Source organism: Scyliorhinus canicula, chromosome 15, assembly GCF_902713615.1.
Source record: "Scyliorhinus canicula chromosome 15, sScyCan1.1, whole genome shotgun sequence".
NCBI classification, from domain to species: Eukaryota; Metazoa; Chordata; class Chondrichthyes; order Carcharhiniformes; family Scyliorhinidae; genus Scyliorhinus; species Scyliorhinus canicula.
In genome coordinates, this window is record NC_052160.1 from 60,840,288 (window position 1) to 60,861,506 (window position 21,219).

A 21,219-nucleotide genomic window follows, 5' to 3' on the forward strand; every position below is an offset into this window, starting at 1 on the left:
GTTAGGCCCATATTTTGTGCGCAACCTAACAGAAAGGATGAGGATCCGGCCGCGGCATGGAGAGAAACAATAATTACCAATTAAGACCAATCTCCATCCCATTAACGGGAAGGACCCCTTATTAAATGGTCACCTGTGATATAACCGCCTCCCCAGTGAGCAGTCTCACGGGCGCTGTTTAAAACACCTTTTTAAAAATGTGAAGCTGGCGGAGGAGGTGCGTAGTCACCTTCAGAATTAGGCAGTCAGCCCGGGGGCATTGGTGCACTGCGCCCGTGCTCATGGGGGGGGTGACGGTGTGGGGGGGCAGGCTTGGTCAGGGGTGGGCTGCTACCGTTGGGTGTTTCGCCCCTGGGCAGAGAGGTTGTGCCTGCGGCCCCAGCAAGTGAGCCCCCAGATCATGTATACCCACAACGTGGGCTGCTCCAGCCACTGCTTGTCGGTCCCACCGAACACCCCCTGACAGGGTTCTGTCCGTGGGAAGACAGTGATGGTCACTTTAACTTCTATGGACCTTGGTGGCCGCTGGACACGTGGCTGCAGGCTATTGCTAATGGGGAATTGGCAATTCCAGCAATTCACAGCTCCCAAGTGGATTCCCGTAGGCACAAATGCCATGCTGCAGGCAGTTGTTACTGCCTAGCATTTGGGTCAGCCCATGAGGCCTGGACACTCTGCCCGAACTCCAGAGGCAGCAACACCACAGAGGCAGCAGTCAACATTCAAACTGTGAGCTGGGCCACGGCACTGGGGACATCCCTATAACCAGAGGGTTCCAGCATCCAGTCCAGTCAACGTTCCCAGCAGGTGACTGGGGTCCGGTGCCCAGTGGGCCCTGCTGCGGCCGGGGGTGCGGGAGCCGGGTGGGTTGGATGACACCATGAGGGTTGGCAGGGACGTGGGGATGCCAGAGGTCTGGGGGATCCATGGGCCCAGGGTGGAAGCTATAGCTGTTTAGCTGTCCCTCACCCTCTCCAATCCCTCACCGATATCACATTCTGGATGATATTGTTTACAACATGGAAGCTGCCATCGCGTTGCTGCTGGCAGGCCAGGTGGCCAGACGCCGGAGAAGGAGGCGGCAGCTGTGTCGACAGAGGCTGGGGGCGGTGGCCCCTGTACAGGGCCCTGCCCTGCACCTTGAGAACCCGGCTGTCCATCAGGCCATGGACGAACTGAGAGGGTAGAGCCCAAGGTTCACAGGTGTTGCTGGTCTTTTGAACAGATGACAGACAGCATGTGCCGCAGGAGGCTCTACCTCACCAAGGGAACGGTGCAGCACCTGTGCTTTGTCCTCGCAGACTTGGAGGGTACATGCTCCCGGTGACCATCAAGGTCACCGCAGCCCTGTGAGCTTCCTCGAGTTGCACGGAGATTCTATGGCTCACCCGGCGCGGGGGAGGCTCAGCTTCTGTTCGTTTGTGACGGAGGGCGAGGAGGAGGCGGCGAGGTAGGACTCGAAACATCGGAGCCAGTGTGAAAAAATGCCTTTGGCTTCCCCAGCCTGTGGTCGAGTTCCAGGTCGGTCAGGTTTGAGGGCTGATTCCATCGCGATGTTGTAGTTGATTAAATTGATGCGACCATCAATTCACACGCGACAGAAAGTTGAAGTGAACAGTGGCTTTAATCAACTAACAGTGCCTGCCTGCGACTGCTCTGCTAGTGAGAGCCGCCTACAGGGCAGCTGCTCTTTGTACCTCCCCTCAAGGGGGCGGAGCCAGGGGTGGAGCCCACAAGGGCACCAACATGATATAATCAGTGTAGTACAGTACAATGGTCCATAGGTGGAGCCCACATGGGCAACAGCGTGGTACAATGAAATATAGTGGTGAATGGTTACTATAATACGTTCACCACACCCTGGACATTTACATTGTGGGATCATTCCACGGCTTGAGTGGGGACTTATGCGGCATCACCCAGTTTACAGCCCACAAGTGCATTTGTGAAGTCACGGATGCCCTTGTTTCCTGGGCAGCTAACTTTGTCCAAGCCCATCAGGATGCCCGGAGAGTAGCATTCTCCGCCATCGCTGAGATGTCCCAGGTCCAGGGGGTAATAGATGGCATACATGTCACCTTGCATGTAACGGGCAGTCCAGGAGCACCTTTCATTAACAGGAAGGGGTTCCACTACCTGAATGTCCAGCTCATGTGCGATTACTACATGAAGACTTCCCAGGGAGTGTGTGCATGACAGCTACATCTTGGGACAGTCGGACATCCCCGGCCTGTTCGAGGGCCACTCGTGAATGGATGGTTGGCTCTTGGTAGATAAGGGGTACCCGCTGAGCACCTGGCTAATGATGACAGTATGGAGTTTGTGCCCCCCCACATTCCGACACAGCAGAAGAACGATGTGCTGGATGTAGAGGGAGAAAAACATTTGGCGACTTCCGAGGAGGAGATCGAGGAGGTACCGGACCAGGAGGGGCTGGAGGACGAGCCCGGGGATGACCCGCAGGACCAGCCGGAGGATGGAGGACAAGCGACAGCGACGAGGGTCCGGGGCCAGGAAGGCTCTCATCCTCGCCCACTTCACATAGGACGTGGTTTCATCCATCACTCACCCCTCCCCCCTTCTCCCCACCTATTCCCATCTTGCAGCCCGGTGGAGGTCGTTGATCTTCTTACGGCACAGGGTGGAGGTCCTCCTGGTGACACTCCCCAAGCTGATAGCCTCTGCCACCTCCTCCCAGGCCACACTGGCTGCCCTGTGGCTGACCCTCCGAGCCCCTGGGGGGATCAGGGAACCCCGTCTGCTCTCGACTGCGACCAACAATCTGACCAGGACGAGATCCCTGAATCAGGGGCTGATCTCCTCAGTGGCATGGCTGTGAGTTGTGTAAGGTTTGTTCTGCGTGATTGTTTTCAGTGATGCTCCCCCTTGTTGACGGGCTGCTGGTGGGCGGGATTCCAGCGAATCAGCCGGTGGGACCTCATTTGTGGCGTGAAGCCCATGGGGACTCGCTAAGAAGACCAATTAATGTTTGATATGGTGAAACCTCACCATGTCGAGCGCCGGGAAGCTCACACTAATTCCCGCTCGCTATCACACTTAGAAACGTCCCCATTAAATCGCACCCTTAGAATTTTTTTCAGCACTGAGGAGCTGAACCCAGAGATCAGGCTGCCATGTTGAAAGGGTGCCCTGAGCTCCAAGTGAGCCTGTGAGTCCCCCCCCCCACACATGGGCAATGTCACCCCCCCCCCCCCACACACATGGGCATTACCCCATGCACCACTATGGGGTCCCTGGGGTCCCCCCTCTTCAGGCCTCACACTCCCCCTTACAGTCCCTCCATTTCCAGGACCTCCATCTGTCACCCTCCAACATCCCAGAGGCCCCTTCATACCTGCCCTTCAACTCCCCCATCCTCCATATATCCCTCCACCCTCCTTTCATGGACATGTCCCTCTCGGGCTCTCTCCCTTGGCTGTACGAATAATGAGCAGCCAATCAGATACTCCACTTTTGCGCCACCATTCAAGATTTAAAAAATAAATAAAGTTCGAGTATCCAATTTTTTTTCCAATTGAGGGGCAATTTTGCATGGTAATCCACTTACCCTGCACAACTTTGGGTTGTGGGGGTGAGACCCACACAGATACAGGGAGAATGTGCAAACTCCACACGAACAGTGACCCAGAGCCGGGATCGAACCCGGATCCTCGGTGCCGTGAGGTAGCAGTGCTAACCACTGTGCCACCATGCCACCCAATTCAAGATTATTTGTACCCTGCTATGGCTACACTCATGGGGTGGAGAATCGCCTGGGGGGGGGCGGCGTGAATCCCACCCCACCGTCCCGATGCCATCTGCCGAATTCTCCAGCGCCAGGGTTTTGGCAGGGGTGGGAATCACGCCGTGCCGGTCGGGGGTGCCCCCGGCAATTCTCCGGCCCGCGATGGGCCAAGTGGCCACCCGTTTTCGGAGGGTCCTGCCGGCATAAATCAAACCAGGTCTGTACCAGCGGGATCTGGCTCTATGGGCGGCCTACAGTGTCCTTGGGGGGGGGGGGGGGGGGGGGGGGGGCTCACTTGGAGATCAGGGCACCCTTTCAACATGGCGAGGGGATCTGGCCCCGGGGATTGCCCCCATGGTGGCCTGGCCCGCGATTGGGACCCACCGATCCGCGGGCGGGCCTGTGCCATGAGAGGTACTCTTTCCCTCTGCGCCAGCTTCTGTCAACCTCCACCATGGTCGGCGCAGAGCAGAACCCTCTGCGCATGTGCTGGGATGACACCACTATACGCTGGCGCACCCGCGCATGCGCCAACTTGCGCCGGCCGACTGAGGCCCTTCAGTGCCCATTGGTGCAGCACCAAACCCTTCCGGGCCGGTCGGCACAGCGCAAACCACTCTGGGGCTGGCCTAGCGGAGGATTCCACACCTTCCGGTCGGCCCGGCTCCGGTCACGGCACTACTCGGCGCCAGTACGGCCCTCCCCGCCGGGTAGGGGAGAATCCCGCCCCAGGTCTTTGGTGAATTTTGTTGAACCTGTTACGCCATTCAAAACGATTCTAGCTGCCCCTATCCCCTTGATTCTCTGAGGGAGCAAAACTATTTCTATCGCGGCCTTAAATATATTCAAAGATGGGGCATCCACAATACTCTGGTGTAGCGAATCCCAAAGAGCCACAAGCTTCTGAGTGAAGAGGTTGCTCCTCAACTCAATCTTAAATGATTGACCCTTCCCTGTGATCTGCCTCCATGCTCTAAAGCCTCCATTGGGATATAACCTTCCAGTGTGTGATGAATGGTATCAGTAGCTGCTGTAACTGTACCTTACCTTTAATACATTGGCCCTTTAAGACCAGGCTTGGAACCCTGGGGGACTCCGCCTCTGGCTCCGCCCCCAGGAAACGGTATATAAGATGAGGCTCACTCGGCAGCATGTAGTGAGCACACTTCTCGGCTGCTGTTCAGTTCTCTGATGATTAAAGCCTTTGAATTACCAATCTTCTCTCCTATGTCGTAATTGAGGGTATCTCACAGTGTTTACCTCAAGTGCCTTCAGAATCTTGTATGTTTCATCGTGATTGTGACCTAGATCTCGAGTGTGCCAGAATCTCCCTCTGCACTGTAAATTCTATGGGCGGAATTCTCCGCTCCCCATGCCGGGTGGGAGAATCACGGGAGGGCCCCCCGACATTTTTCACGCCTTCCTGGCGCCCCCCGCGATTCTCCCCCCCCCCCCCCCCCCGCTCAGAATAATCGCCGCTCGCCGTTTTTCACGGCGAACGGCGATTCTCCGACCCCGATGGGCCGAGCGGCCGGCCGTTCACGACCGTTTCATGACGGCGGCAAACACACCTGGTCGCTGCCGTTATGAAATGGGCGCCAGATGCCCATTTGGGGCTACGAGGGGGCCATTTGGGGCAAGAGCACCACGACTGTGCTCGGGAGGGGACAGGCCCGCGATCGGTGCCCACCGATCATCGGGCCGGCGTCCAAAACGGACGACTATTTCCCCTCCACCGCCCCGCAAGATCAAGCCGCCACGTCTTGCGGGGCGGCTGAGGGGAAAGACGGTCACCGCGCATGCGCGAGTTCGTGCCGTCAGCGTCATGACGTCAGCCGCGCATGCGCGGGTTGGAGTCGGCCAACCTGCGCATGCGCGGCTGACGTCAATAGGCGCGCCGGGCACGTCATTCTTGGCGCGATGCCCCTGCTGCCGAGAATGACGGAGTGCCGCTCCTAGCCCCGCCGCGAGGGGAGAATAGGGGGCGAGGAGCGGCCTCCGAGGCCGTCGTGAATCTCGGCCGAGTTCACGACGGCCCTCCCGATTTTTCCCGGGAGCGGAGAATTCCGCCCTATGATTCTATATCACCTCCTTACCTTGTCGAGTTAAAGAAACTAGATGTAATACACCTTATCAGCATGTAACTTTGGTTTCACTATGACCATAGAATCATAAAACCATAGAAAAGTTAGGTGCAGAAAGAGGCCATTCAGCCCATCATGTCTGCACTGGCCAAAAAAGGAAAAAGAAACGAGCCACCCATTTTAATCTCACTCCCCAGCACCTGGTTCGCAATCTTGCAGGTTGCAGCTCTTCAGATGCAGATCCAGGTACCTTGTAAATGAGTTGAATATTTTAGCCTAAACCACCAAGTTAGGCAGCGAATTCCAGACATCCACCAGCCTCTGGGTGAAAAGTATTTCCTCACGTCCTCTCTAATCCTTCTACCAATCACCTTAAATTACATAGATTACATAGAATTTACAGTGCAGAAGGAGGCCATTCGGCCCATCGAGTCTGCACCGGCTCTTGGAAAGAGCACCCTGCCCAAGGTCAACACCTCCACCCTATACCCATAACCCAGCAACCCCACCCAACACTAAGGGCAATTTTGGACACTAAGGGCAATTTATCATGGCCAATCCACCTAACCTGCACATCTTTGGACTGTGGGAGGAAACCGGAGCACCCGGAGGAAAGCCACGCACACACGGGGAGGATGTGCAGACTCCGCACAGACAGTGACCCAAGCCAGAATCGAACCTGGGACCCTGGAGCTGTAAAGCGATTGTGCTATCCACAATGCTACCGTGCTGCCCCTCAATCTATGCCCTGTGGTAATTGACCCTTCAGCTAGGCCCCTCATAATTATTTACACCTCACATGTAGGCCAGACCAGAATAAGGATGGCAGATTTCTTTTCCTAAACGACATTAGTGAACCAGATGAGGATTGTTTTTCAAACAATAATCGATGATGATATCATTGGCCACTATTACTGAGACGAGCTTTCACTTCTAGACTTTATTATTTGAATTTAAATTCCAACAACTACCTTGGGAGAATTGAACCCTTGTAACAGAGGATCACCCTGGCCCTCTGGATTATTAGCCCAGTGACAGCACCACTATGTCACCAAATCCCCAGTGAATGAGATACCAATGGCTTAATTGAAAATTAGGCAGTCATAGGCTTTCAATCCTAGTCTGTACTGAGTTAATTGATCTTCGATAAGGCAAGACAGAGGAGTTAAATTTTTCCAAATAAATTCCAATTGAGGTGCAATTTAGTGTAGCCAATCCACCTACCCTGCACATCTTTCGGTTGTTGGGGGGAGACCCACGCAAACATGGGGAGAATATGCAAACTCCACGCTGACAATGACCCAGGGCCGGGATCAAACCCAGGTCCTCGGCGCCATGAGGCAGTAGTGCTAACCACTGTGACACCATGCTGCCCAAGACAGAGGTGTTGGCTCATTCAACAAGTTTCTATCGTGGAAACAGTGGTGTAAAAAGTGGGTATTCACACCAAGTCAGTGATTTCTAATTTTTAAAAATAAATTTAGAGTACACAATTCATTTTTCCAATTAAGGGCCAATTTAGCGTGGCCAATCCACCTACCCTGCACATCTTTGGGTTGTGGGGGCGAAACCCAGGCAAACACGGGGAGAATGTGCAAACTCCACATGGACAGTGACCCAGAGCCGGGATCGAACCGTGAGGCAGCAGTGCTAACCACTGCACCACCGTGCTGCCCGTGATTTCTAATTGATTTCCACCAGCAAAGGTTTTCAATATGGAACCCCGTGGAGGAGCAAGGATTCATTGACAGAATATTCTGGGCATCAATGTTTGTGTGATAAGCGGACTTGTCCAAAGAAGCAATTTCACATAGTGACAATGGCAAGCATTTGCAACATTACAACTGTAACAAGTGGGCAGATAGGTGTATGAAAAAACATTTCCTCTCAAACATTCCAGAGATTTTGCACTCCAGGTGGCGCTGTGAGCACAACACAATAGACAGGACTACCTGGAGCAGAAATGCTATAAGTACCTCACGCATGAGTAAAATGTTTTGAAAGAAAAGGCAACTAATCAAAATACGAAGCCGTTGAAAAACAAATAAGCAGAGGACAGTTTGAATAAGAACAGTAGAGCTTTGACATGAAACTGATAGAAATGGGTAAACAAAGCTATTTTAAATGGCACTCACCATCCCAGATTACTGACTCAACCATTAATCCGAGTTTCTGCTATATGGGCAGGATTCTCCACTCCCCCAACTGCATGTTCCTCGGTGGGGCACCATTCCCTGGTGGTGGGATTCACTACTTCTACCACTTGTCAATGGGATTTTCCATTGAAGCCCCTCCCACACACCGCCAGGAAACCCGCTGGTGGGCGTGCGCTGCTGGCGGGAACAGTGAATCGCAATGTCCGGAGAATTCCAGTTAAGCTCTCAGGAAGCAAGGGAGGGAACCCTGTTCAGCAACCGAGGAGACTGCAACTTTTCCCCCACTATCCAATTATGGAAGGCCTTGCCAAATGGAGGGAACATCCACATTCTGCTGATTTTCCCCACCCAAATGAGGCAAATTAATTTATTACCATTTCCCTCTCCCATTCTCCATCCTAGCCCTTGTCTCACCCCTCCTCTCTCCTCCCTTTCCTGTTCATTGTTCAGAATTTATTTTCTTCCCATTCACTCTCTCTCCTCTCCCATTCCTTTCTCCCCCATCCTCACCCTTTCCCTCCAGCCGCTCTTCCTTTCATCCTCGTTGCTCTTTTCAGCCTATCTTCCATCCTTACCCTCTCTACCCTGCATCTGATTCCTTGCACCTCACTTATTCTGCAGTTTCAGCCATGACTGAGTGGACTGATTCAGAAGGTTGTGCTCATAATCTAGTCTGACACTCCAGTGCAGTGCTAAAGGAATGCAGATCTGCCGGAAGTGCCACATTTTGGATGAGACGTTAACCCAAGTCTTCTCTGCTTTTTAGGTGGAGAGAAATAATAATAATATTAATCTTTATTAGCGTCACAAGTAGGCTTACATAACACTGCAATGAAGTTACTGTGAAAATCCCCCTTTCGCCCGGAGCCTGTTCGAGTACAGTGAGGGAGAATTCAGAATGTTTAATTCACCTGACAAGCACGTCTTTCAGGACTTGTGGCAGGAAACCGGAGCACCCGGAGGAAACCCACGCAGACATGGGGAGAACGTGCAGACTCCGCACAAGCAGTGACCCAAGCCGGGAATCGAACCCGGGTCCCTGGAACACGGAAGCAACAGTGCTAACCACTGTGCTACCATGCTGCCTGTAAAAGATCCAATGGCGCTAATTTTAAATTCATTTACAGGATGAGCATCGCTGGTTAGGACAGGATTCATTGCCCATCCCCTAGGGATGGACATTAAATGATGGCCTAACCAGCAACGCTCACACCCCATAAATGGAATTTGAAAAAAGAGCAATGGAGTCCTCCCCGCAGGCCCTGTCGAAAATTTATCCCTCAGCCAACATTAGATCCTGTACCATTGCAGCATTCAATTATTTTTTCAGGGCCCCAGGATTTTTGCCTCCACTACCAGAAAGAAATACTTCTGTTCTTTTAACAATTTTTCCAAACTTCAGGACATCTCAAAGCACTTTACAGACAGCAAAGTACTTTTAAAATGTAGTGACTGTTATAATCTGCAAATGATCTGGTCGTTATACCATTGCTGTTTGTGGGAGTTTGCTGTGCACAAATTGGTTGCCATGTTTCCTACATTACAACAGTGACACTTCAAAAGTACTTCACTGCCTGTAAGATGCCTTGAGATGTCTTCAAGTGTGGAAAATTGCCATAAACATAGAAGTCTTTCCTTCTCGTAGTGGAGGAAAATACCCTGGGGTCGTTCGTAATAATTGGGTGCTACCATATACAGGTTCTGGATAGTGTGAGTCAGAAGCCAACCAACCCTTCACTGCATATATTTCTTTCTCTAGGGTTGTTTATAAACCACAAGAATTGGGGAGGAGTTCAACGCACACATTTAAACAACCAGGAAACAATGTCTATCTGTGAGGAGTCCTGAGCAATGTCATGGAAAGGACATTTGATCTTCCTTTAAGCAGTGGAACAGTTGCTACCTGGTTATTTTTCAAAGTATTACTGTTGAAAAGAGCACAGGGGAATGAATATGAAGGAGCTGTGTTTGACGATCAAAGTCGTGAACAGCTTTGTTGGAGTATCTCTGCTAGCACTACCATTCTGCTTTCAACAGGTAATTACTATTCAGATTCAACCTTGATTCAAATAAGATCTGACAGGATGATTAACTCCCGTCAGGAGAGCTGGGAGCAATATCTGTTCACCTCTACGGTCAGGGGGGAGTTTAAATTAAATTCACATCTTGACTGCAAGTTTACCTAACTCATTTACTTAACATCTTTTGTCCATTTTCCTTCTTCCTCTGTTGATTCTTGCTGGCTGGAATTTTAGTTAAACCTGGTTGTAGCTGCAATTTCAGAAGTTGGTTTTTGAGAGTTGGGTTTTCTGTAAATCACGCATAAGATCTTTCAGAGCAGTGTGAATTTTTGGCACTTTATTCGTCATATTTTCCATCAATCCAGAGTGACCATTTTGTACACACAATGTTCTGATGCTTTCCAACTTCAAATGAGCATGATATGAATTGAAATAATCAGGGAGGTTCGCGATTCGCATATGAATGTGAGAATAAGAGAACGTAGACCATCAGCAAATAAACTAGTCAATTCTCCAGGAAACTTCAGCAACTGATGGTTTATTCCTGTACATCAAATCAGTTGAGGAGACCCCTGCCTGTCAGAAACTGGTTTGGTTCTTTAATGAACTAAGACCGTGACAGAACTGTTGGCCACACAATATGCTTGATGGGCTGAATGGCCTATTTCCTCGAACTTAAATCAGAGGGATGATTGAATGTAATTTACCTGCGTTTTATAAGTTCCGTCCTTAACTCAATAGCCACCCTGCCTCTAAGCTAATAAACAACTAGCTTCAGGGCCCAGCCTGCCCATTTTCTAGACTGACAAGGCAGTGCTGTACTGATGGAGTGTGCATCGTTGGTAGATGTCGTGCTTCAGATGAGATTTTAAACTAGATTGATAGTGTCAACCTTCGCTGATTGTTCCTGCCCCAAATTTGGTATCGTCACCAGATGTTGTCATAACCCCCACGAGGACCAAGGGGAAACCATAATTGATCTCTTTGTGGGACTCGTGGAGTACGAGCTTCCTGGGTAGGGGGTGGAGGTCCCCCACCTGAAGCTTGTTATGAACTAAGATAAAAGCCGGCCCAAAGTAGTGTCTGGTGTGGTTATTTCTCCCAGCAAGGACTGTACTGGCGTGATATTGGGCGGGATTCTCCGACCCCCCGCCGGGTCAGAGAATCACCTGGGGGGCGGCGTGAATCCCGCCACCGGCGCTGGAGAATTGGCAGGGGCAGGAATCGCGCCGCGCCGGTCGGCGGCCGCTCGCAACGGCCCCCCCGGCGATTCTCCGGCCCGTGATGGGCCGAAGTTCCCCTCGTTCTATGCAGGTCCTGCCGGTGTAGATTGGACTAGGTCCCTTACCGGCGGGACCTGGCAGCGTGGGCGGGCTCCGGGGCCCTGGGGGAGGTGCGGGGCGATCTGGCCCAGGGGAGTGCCCCCAGGGTGGCCTGGCCTGTGATCTGGGCCCACCGCTCCGCGGGCAGGCCTGTACCGTGGGGGCACTCGTTTCCTACGCGCCGGCTGTGTAAGCCTCCGATGGCCGACGCATAGGTGAAACCCCCCCCTGCGCATGTGTGGGGATGACGTCAGCAGCCGCTGATGCTCCCGCGCATGCGCGGACCTGCGCCGGCCGGCAGAGTCCCTTCGGCGCTGGTTGGCGGGGCACCAACCACTCCGGGGCGGGCCTAGCCCCTGAAGGTGTGGAGGATTCCGCACGTTTGGGGCGGCCCGACGCCAGAGTGGTTCATGCCACTCCATCCCGCCGGGACCCCTCCACCCCGCCAGGTACGGGAGATTCCCGCCCATGATGTCTTAAGCAGAACTTTGCAAATAGCTAAATAAAACTATGTTCATTTATCGCCAGCTTCCTCTGAGTTACTAAAGTTGTAATTTTAATTTGTATTCCAATATTCAAATTGTTTACATCAACAATACGCCAAGGCGCACCATGCTCTTTGAATAATTACGCTGTAGACTAAAAACAAGTTGCTTATTGTTCAAGTAAATAATTTGTGTCGTGCTCTACAGCCAACAAAGTATTGTTGAAACGGAGACTGTTTGGTGTATGTAAATTTTACCTGCACAACAACAGCCATCAGATGAATAACTGAGGCTGGATTATTCCACTCCGCCCACCGCAAGATTGCCATGGGCGGAACACGAACCATGTAAAGGTCCATTGACCTCGGGCGGGAATTTTTAGTTGCTGGTGTTTATTGAGGTATCATTCTTGGACAAGGTGCCTTCTTTGAGATCATTTACAGCTCACCAAGAGAGTAAAGTGGGCCTTGGTATGGTAAGATTAACAAAATACAGGAAAGCATTAATGAACAGCTAGAATGGGCGTTCAATTTTTGAATGGATTTCAATATAGGTAAGTGGCAGGTAGCATTCCTAATTCCAATTCTCTTCCCACATCTAGCGATGCACTAAGACAGACTTTCCGCCTGTTTCCATAGCTAGTTATTCCTGGAGCATTTCGCTCTGTCGCCAATGAAGCAGCATATTCTTGGTTCACGTAAAAGGAAACAAATCATTGGGGGTTAATTTCTAGAGCGATGCAATCAAAAAGCTGATATATTATGTTAATTTGTATGGAATTATATTTAGATCACACTTAGAGTGCAATTAACAATTCTGATTTGTGTATTATAAAAAAATATCGAGGCCCTGCAGAAGGTGAAAAGAAAATTATCAGAGTTATGTCACAAGTGAGATCGTTACACTTGTCAGGTAAAATTGAACAGGTTGGGTCTTTTCATTGAGAAAAGAAATGTTCGGATGGAGGTCCTTTCAGATGATGAAAGGGTTTGACAGAGTGGATGTTTCCACTTGCAGCTGAGATCAGAACTAGGGATCATGAATGTAAGATAGTCACTAAAAAACCTATTTGGGAATTCAGGAGAAACGTCTTTATCCAGAGAATGGCAAAAATGTAGAACTCGCTGCCATAGGGAGTCGTTGAGGCAAATAGTTGTATTTAATGAGAAGCCAGGATAGCACAAGAGGCAGAAAGCAAAAGGAGACCATGTTGATGGTGTTAGGTGAAGTAGGGTGATAAGAGGTTTGTGTGGAAGGTAAGCAGTGGCATAAACCATTTAGGCTGAATGGCTTGTTTCTGAGTTTTAAATATTATACAGTCCTAAGCAGTTGTTTAAAATACTTGCTATTTCAGGCTGATGGCATTGAGGTTTGAGTGAATCCAGTAATCCTACTCTCAAGTAAGCCCTGTAGGCATTGTAAAATAAATGGCATTTCACCTTATGTTGAAGACCTTGCTTTGCTTCCACCTCCAGTAAGTTACAACCGATAGGTCTTTTTTGAGTTTAGAGGGTGCACAGAAATGTTTCACTAACAGGGCACACGCAGTGAGACTTTCTTCAGCGATCACTCACCAATGAGTCTGATTGTCCACCTTAGAACTCCGTGCCACTGATCACTGGTTCTGTGGGTTCTTGCGTGGCTGATTAGCCTGATCCGAGAGCCGCTTCAGTCACTCAATTGGCAGTGGTTTCGGTCTTTGGACTTAAGATCGCTGGCGTTCCTTTCTCAGGCTTCTTTTCCGGGCCTCCTCTTGCCACCGGGTGTCCTCGAAGAATTGTGTCCCTTCAATCACGAGGTTCCTCCAAGTAGGCCTCCTCTGAGCAAGGGTCTCCCAGGCGTTGACATCTATGTTGCATTTCTTGGGGTAAGCCTTCAGGGTGTCTTTTGAAGGGTTTCCTATGTCCTCCTCTTGTTCGGAAATCTTCCTTGAGCTGGGCAGAGAAGATTTGCTTTGGCAGTCAGGACTCTGACGTTCTAAGCATGTGGCCAGCCCAGCGAAGTTGGATGAAAAGGTGGCCCAAATTTACATCTAAGAATATGGGCATACTGACTTTTGTCACGTTCTGTGACACTCACTCGAAGAGATCTGCAATTAACATGCTTTCACACAATTTTAAAAGATGGGTTACAGAGAGAAATAAAAAAGCACTGCTCGGACAGTTAGTCAGAGAGAACCTGGATTTTTCGCCGGTCACCTCTCAATAATGTGGAAAGGAAATAGTCTCATTCCTTCCAGAGTCATACTTTCCACGGCACATTCTATCCAAAGAAAATGTATCAGGGGCATTACCACGTGAAGTCATAAATATATCAATGCTGTGGCAACAAACAGAAGCCAATTAAACATTTTGGAACGTCACCACTTTAAAACGCAGATGATATTTTAAAAAACAGACAAGTGTTTCTCCCATTTACACATTTCGCAACTAAACCAAAGAGTCCAAGGATCTAAAGTAAAAGGCTAATTTCGGAAAACTGTTATTCATTATTAGGATTTATTGAGCTTTTCGCATTTAGATGCATGTAGCTTACTGATAGCATGAACAACATTCATTTCTATAGCATCCTTCATGCAGGAAGGGAAGGATGAGGGGATGTTGCTGATCGAGTGGAACGGATATAGAGAGGGGATTGAAAGTAAAGTTAAAGAGATTGGTTTTAAGCAGGCCATTGGAGGTTGGGAGGCAGTAAGGCAGAGTTGCTATGCACAAAAACATCAAAGGAGGGATGGCGTATATTGACTGAAAAACTTACCTTAGGTGGTGAAGTGGAGGGAACAGGAAAAGGGCAGTAATCCAGTATTGAAGGAGCAAAGGGGGCAAGTTGGTCCAGCAAGAATATGATCGAGGGATGAAGGATTTACAAATACTGCTGGTTTACTCTGTATTCTCTGGTGCAATTCTGATGTACTCTCAGACTTTGTTTTATTTAACTAACTGCCCATTGTGATTCAGATTCAATTTCCCCATGTTCAGCAAAGACTCCACTCCCAAGGGCAATCCCATATTCTTTATGATGTGGAGATGCCGGCGTTGGACTGGGGTGAGCACAGTAAGAAGTCTTACAACACCAGGTTAAAGTCCAACATGTTTGTTTCAAACACTAGCTTTCGGAGCACTGCTCCTTCCTCAGGTCACCTGTGCTCCGAAAGCTTGGGCGCAATTCTCCGCTCCCACGCCGGGTGGGGGAATCACGGGAGGGCCGCTCTGGCACCCCCCGCGATTCTCCCACCCCCCCCCCCCCCAAAATGGCGTGTTGCGTTTTGGGACATGCCGCTCGGAGAATTGTGGGCCGCCGTTTTTCACGGCAGCCCGCAATTCTCCAATCCGGATGGGCCGAGCGGCCTGCCGTTCCCGAATGGTTCACGCCAGCGGCAACCACACCTGGTCGCTGTTGGCGTGAACGTGGCGGCAATACCTGGTTTGTGGCTTGTGGGGGGCGGAGAGGGGAGTGAGCACCACGACCGTGCTCGGGAGGGGACTGGCCCGCGATCGGTGCACACCGATCGTCGGGCCGGCGTCTCAAAGGGACGCACTCTTTCCCCTCCGCCGCCCCGCAAGATCAAGCCGCCACGTCTTGTGGGGCAGCGGAGGGGAAGACGGCAACCGTGCATGCGCGGGTTGGCGCCGGCTAACCTGCGCATGCGCAGCTGACGTTATTAGGCGCGCTGGCCACGTCATTCTTGGCGCGCCGGGCCTTGACGCCAGCGACAAGGCCCGGCGGCCGAGATTTACGGCACGGCTCTCCTAGCCCCCCGGGGGGGGGGGGGAAATAGGGGGCAAGGCGCGACGTCCGACGCCGTCGTGAACCTCTCCGGGTTTCACAACGGCGTCGGGCCTTGCGGAGAATTCCACCCCTTGTGTTTGAAACAAACATGTTGGACTTTAACCTGGTGTTGTAAGACTTCTTACCTTATTCTTTAGGAACTGAAAAATGACCTAATTCACAAAGCACACAATTTTACACAAAAACAGAAAATACTGGACAATCTCAGCAGGTCTGACAGCATCTGTGAAGAGAAAAGGAGGCTAACATTTTGAGTCTGGATGACTCTTTGTCAAAGCGGATAGTCATCCAGACTTGAAACGCCCCCTTTTAGCCCCCTTTTCTCTTCATAGATGCTGCCAGACCTGCTCAGATTGTCCAGTATTTTCTGTTTTTGTTTCAGATTCCAGCATGCGTGGTAATTTGCTTTTATCACACAATTTTAAAGCTACTCTTGAATGAAATGAGACATCCATAAGAATAAGCTTCAGAAATGTGCTCCATATATGATGTACAGAAAGGAGGCAGTGACACTAGCTGGAACGTCTCCCAACTCAAACAGCACATTTCAGTGTCAGAAAAAAGTTCCATGACCCTTACAAAAGCAGGGAAGATAGCACATTGACAACTGTCCTGTTTTCCCTTTGGCACTGTGAACACCAACGTGCTCTAAGATCAATAATTGAACACGTCACATTCACACTTCATTGTGCTTAAGGAGGACAATGCTCACTGCAAACACTGTACCCTTGCCATTGCCTCAAACTTTCAATCCCTGTCAATGTCTCAGGTGAGCTTTGGGGGACCAGAGTATTTTGGAGCAGCTTCAGCAGCAGAACAGAGTATACAGACAGAGTGCAGCAAAGCCAGAGAGAGATTTCTCATTCAGAGCATGGATTTTATATTTTATACATTAGCGAATGGTGATAGGGATTGTGGATGAAACAAACATGGTGCAGAGCAGGATACAAATGGCAGGAGATTTGGACAAGTTGGTGTTTATGGATGGTGGAGGACGGGAAACAATGAGGACGGTTTATGGGTAGACAAGTCTGATGCCTGCAAGAATATGGCTAAGTTGGTAGAAGAGCTGACAGTGGGACAGAGGTGGATAATGTTGTGGAGTTAAGTTGGGCAAACACTGTTGATGATAGATGTGGGCTTTAAATCTTAGGGTGGGATCTTATCACTGGCTGCTGTCTCTAGCGATGGAATAGGAAGTGCGTGTCATTTCCACTCTCTTGCTTTGCCCCGTACATGACGACAATTGAAATGTAACATTCTGGCAGTGTGCATAGGAGAAAGATGCCATTCTGCAAAGAGGGAAGCTTTTCACTGATGAAAGCCACTGTCAGCTTGCAGTGGTTCAGCGAAGGGCAGGCTCTAAAAGAGCCTCTGTATGAAGGCGAGAACTTACCTGTCCAACTTCGTTGCCATTAACATAAGACTTATTAAGAACACAAAGGTGGCATCAATGTTTTTTCAAATTTAGATTTCACTAGTAAATAAGTCACAATACCTTGGTTTTACTTTGTTCATGTATACATCATCATTAATTGTTGAAACTAGCTTAATCCGAGAGCTAAACGTAATGGTACATGTCATGGTTGGCACATATTGATGGTTAAAAGGGGGTTAGGGATATATTTCCTTTATTGAGGAAGAAACAATGTTTTTTTCCCCCACTCTTTACTAAATGTTCATCTTCGTGTCCAGTGTTGTACTCACCACTCGGTGGAGCATGGCTGAACCTGCGGGCTCAGTTGACCCTCCCTTCTATGCATCATAAAGGACATTGTCCAAGCTCACTCTCAGCAAAGATAATCAAAGTGCTGTGGGGGAGCTCAAAGACCTGGAACAATTCTGTCAGAGAACACCCTGAGGTGCACACACATTTTCACAGTACTGACAATGTCCTTTAGACTGATAGTTCCCATCATCGCTCCCCCCTTCCACAACCACCCCTCCCCCAACCAGACACAGTATGCCAGGCCCTTCCCACTTCACTTCTTCACTTTATTTAGACTTTCAGCAGGCCTTCGACAAGGTCTCACAAAGCAGATTACTATGTAAAGTTAAAGTGCATGGAATTGTGGGTGGCGTCTTGAGATGGCTAGAAAGCTGGTCAGCAGATTGGAAGCAAAGAGGTGGAATAAATGGGCCTTTTTCTGATTGGCAGGCAGTGCCGAGTTGGGGGTCACAGCGATCAGTGCTGGGACCCCAGCTGTTCACATTATATATTAATGAATTGGACGAGGGAAGTAAGTGTATTGTCTCCAAATTTGCAGCTGATACAAGGTTGGGTGGAAGGTGAGCTTTGAGGAGGATGCAGAGATGCTTCAGCGTGATTTGGACAGGCTGAGTGAGTGGGAATATGCTGGCAGATGTAACATAACGTGGATAAATGTGAGGCTATTCGCTTTCGTAGCAAAAATAGGAAGGCAGATTATTATTTGAATGGGTGTAAATTGAGAGAGGTGGGAAACGAGACGTTGCTGCCCTCATGGCTGAGCAAGTGCTGCTTGACTTTGTTAGGGGGAGATGGCAAGTGTGGTGCCGGCGAATCAGCTAGCGAGCCTTCATTTGCGGCGAGAAGCCTGTGAGGCCTCGTTAAATGGACCAATTAACGTAGCGTTGCCGGCCTCGCTGGGCCGAGCGTCGGGAAGCTTGTGGCAATTGTAGCTCACTATAACACTTAGAAATCTTTCCGGAGAATCGCGCCCCATGTTTTATCGTCTGAATCCTGAAATAACAGGATTTTATGGAAACCACAAGAATATGAAACATGGGACGCGATTCCCCAGAAAGGTTTCTAAGTGTTGTCGTGAGCGGGAATTGCCACAAGCTACCCGAATGATCAGGGTCAAAATTAGGGCGGCATTGTGTCACATGTTAGCACTGCTGCCTCACAACTCCAGGGACCTGGGTTCACTTCCGACCTTGAGTGATTGTCTATGTGGAGTTTGCACTTTCCCCCTCCTTGACTGCGTGGGTTTTCCTCCGGCTGCTCCGATTTCCTCCCACAGTCCAAGGCATTGGTGAAACCACGCCTGAAGTGTTGTGCACAGTTTTGATCCCCTTATCTGAGGAAAGATGTAGTGGCATTGGAGGCAGTTCAGAGGAGGTTCACTAGTTGATTCCAGAGATGAGGGGCGGGATTCTTTGTCCCCCCCCGCCGGGTCGGAGAATCGCCAGGGGGCGGCGGCGTACATCCCGCACCCGCCGGCTGCCGAATTCTCCAGCCCGTGATGGGCCGAGTGGCCGAACGTTTTTGCAGGTCCTGCCAGCGTAAATTAGAGTAGGTCCTTACCGGTGGGACCTGGCGGCGCAGGCGGCCTCCAGGGTTCTCGGTGGGTGCGGAGGGGATCTGGCCCCGGGGGTTGCCCCAACGGTGGCCTGGCCCGCGATCGGGGCCCACGTGGGGGCACTCTATCCTTCCGCACCGGCGGCTGTAGCAGTCCGCCATGGCCGGTGCGGAGACGAAGCCCTCTGCGAATGTGCTGGGATGACTCCAGAACACGCTGGCACTCCCGCGCATGCGCCAACTCGCGCCGGCCTCTGGAGGCCCTTCGGCTCAGGTTGGCATGGCGCCAAGCCCCTTCCCCACCAGCCGGCATGGCGCAAACCACTCCGGAGCCGGCCTAGCCCCTGAAGGTGCGGAGGATTCCGCAACTTTGGGGCGGCCCGACGCCGGAGTGGTTCATGCCACTCCTTCCCGCTGGGGTTACCCGCCCTGCCGATTACGGCATAATCCCGCCTGAGGGGTTTGGCACTATGAAGAGAGATGGAGCAGTTTAGGCCTATACTCTCCAGAGTTTAGAAGAATGAGAGGAGATCAAATTGAGATAATAATAATAACAACAAGATGATAAAAGGTATGGATAACATATTACAGGGCATTCTAGCCTTAACATTAGAGGTAGCAAATTTAAAACAGATTGGAGGAGAAACTATTTCTCCCAAAGGGTTGTGAATCTGTGGAATTTGCTACCCCAAAGTGCGGTGGATGCTGGGACAGTGAGTAAATTTAAGGAGGTGTTAGACGGACTCTTAATTGGTAATGAGTTGAAGGGTTATGGAGAACGGGCAGGGTGGTGGAGTTGAGGCCAGGTGCGATCAGCCTAGATTTTTTTTAAATTAAGGGGCAATTTAGCGTGGCCAATCCACCTACACTGCACATTTTTGGGGTTTTGGGGGTGAGACCCACGCAGATACGGGGAGTGTATGCGGGCTCCAAACAGACAGTGGCCCGGAGCTGGGATCGAGTCGTGGCCATCAGTTCCATGGAGCGGCAGTGCTAGCCGCTGCGCCACAGTGCCGCCCTGAGATCAGCCATGATCGAATGGCGAAGCAGACACGATGGGCCAAATGCTCTAATTCTGCTCCGATATCTCATGAACTTATGTGCAGGTTTGGGGGATTGGATATTCTAAATTGTCCCTTGGTATCTAAGAGGTTAGGTAGGGTAATGGGGGAGTGGGCCTGGGTGGGGTGCTCTTTCAGAGGGTCAGTACAGACTCAAGGAGGCAAAATGGCCTCCTTCTGCACTGTACAGATTCTATGATGACATGGGCGTTGTGTTTGTAGTATACAGGTGTCTTTATTCATGAGAGATCTTAATTGAAGTAGCATTTAAGCACAGCCATTGTACTGGATTAGCTTCAAAGAGTCAGACTGGAATGTTCAGTTTACAACTAGTCTAACTCGCCCTGCCACATTGAAGATACTTGTTATGCTCCACCTGTGAAACTTTTTGTTATTGTTGCACACGGTGAAAGATCCCCAAATTTGGGGAAATTATCTTGAACAGTAGTCGACTGGTTCAGAAACCAAGTTGAGACAACTGACGTATTTGGTGAGGTAAAACTGACGTTGGAATGAACATCTGTGCTAATTCTCCAACTGGGTTGGCTTCAGGGTGTCCAGGTCTGGATCGGGTGAGGCTGCTGCTCTGAGTGCTGCCACGCAAGCTGATCCTTCTCAAGTGGGAAAACTAGAGGTCAAAGTTCATAGTGCAAGGTAGCACCAAGGCTGAAATGAGGGAAGGAAGAAAGTAGCCAGCAACCCAACTGTGACAGGCAGAGATTTGCTCGGATTCCAATTCACTCACGGGATGCAATTTTATGACCTCTCCCAGGGCATGTTTCAGAAGCAGGAATGACATTTCATTGGACATGATGGTGGTGTGCCTCATCCAGCCTTGGTCAGAACTAAGTCGGGGTGGGAAGGCCCGAGGTTGGACTTCCTGCCCCACAACCAATTGAGGCCATTAAATGGACAATTAAGGGTCCTTAAGGGCCTCATCTTATCACCGCTGACATTAACTCAGCGGCCGGCAGGCCTGTCAACATGTGGTGTGCATGACAGGTAAAACTGCGGCCAACTTGTCATCTCGGACGGGGGTTGGGAAGGGAGTGGCTCGACCCATGATCCCTTGCTGCTAACCCTCCGAGAGCCCACTCCCCTTGACCCCTAACCTGTGAAATCCCTCCCACTATTACTTACATATGGCCTGTTTACCGCTCTTCAACCCTGGACCTCCAGGAGGTGTCATTCCAGCAGCAGCCACTGCCTCCCAAGTGGCGCTGCCATTTAAAAGAGCTGGTGGCCTCTGATTGGCCAGCAGCTCTCTGTAGCT

General features: G+C 50.5%; 1 protein-coding gene across 1 annotated transcript in view; it reads left to right on the plus strand.

The window, feature by feature from the left end:
• The first annotated feature begins 9,799 nt into the window (after window positions 1-9,799).
• LOC119978978 (putative sodium-coupled neutral amino acid transporter 10) overlaps window positions 9,800-21,219 on the plus strand; it is an 80,637-nt gene continuing 69,217 nt past the window's right edge. The window contains exon 1 of the mRNA XM_038820940.1: window positions 9,800-10,022. Coding sequence (XP_038676868.1) covers window positions 9,933-10,022 — 90 coding nt within the window. The 5' untranslated portion in view covers window positions 9,800-9,932. The remainder of the gene's footprint in view (window positions 10,023-21,219) is intronic.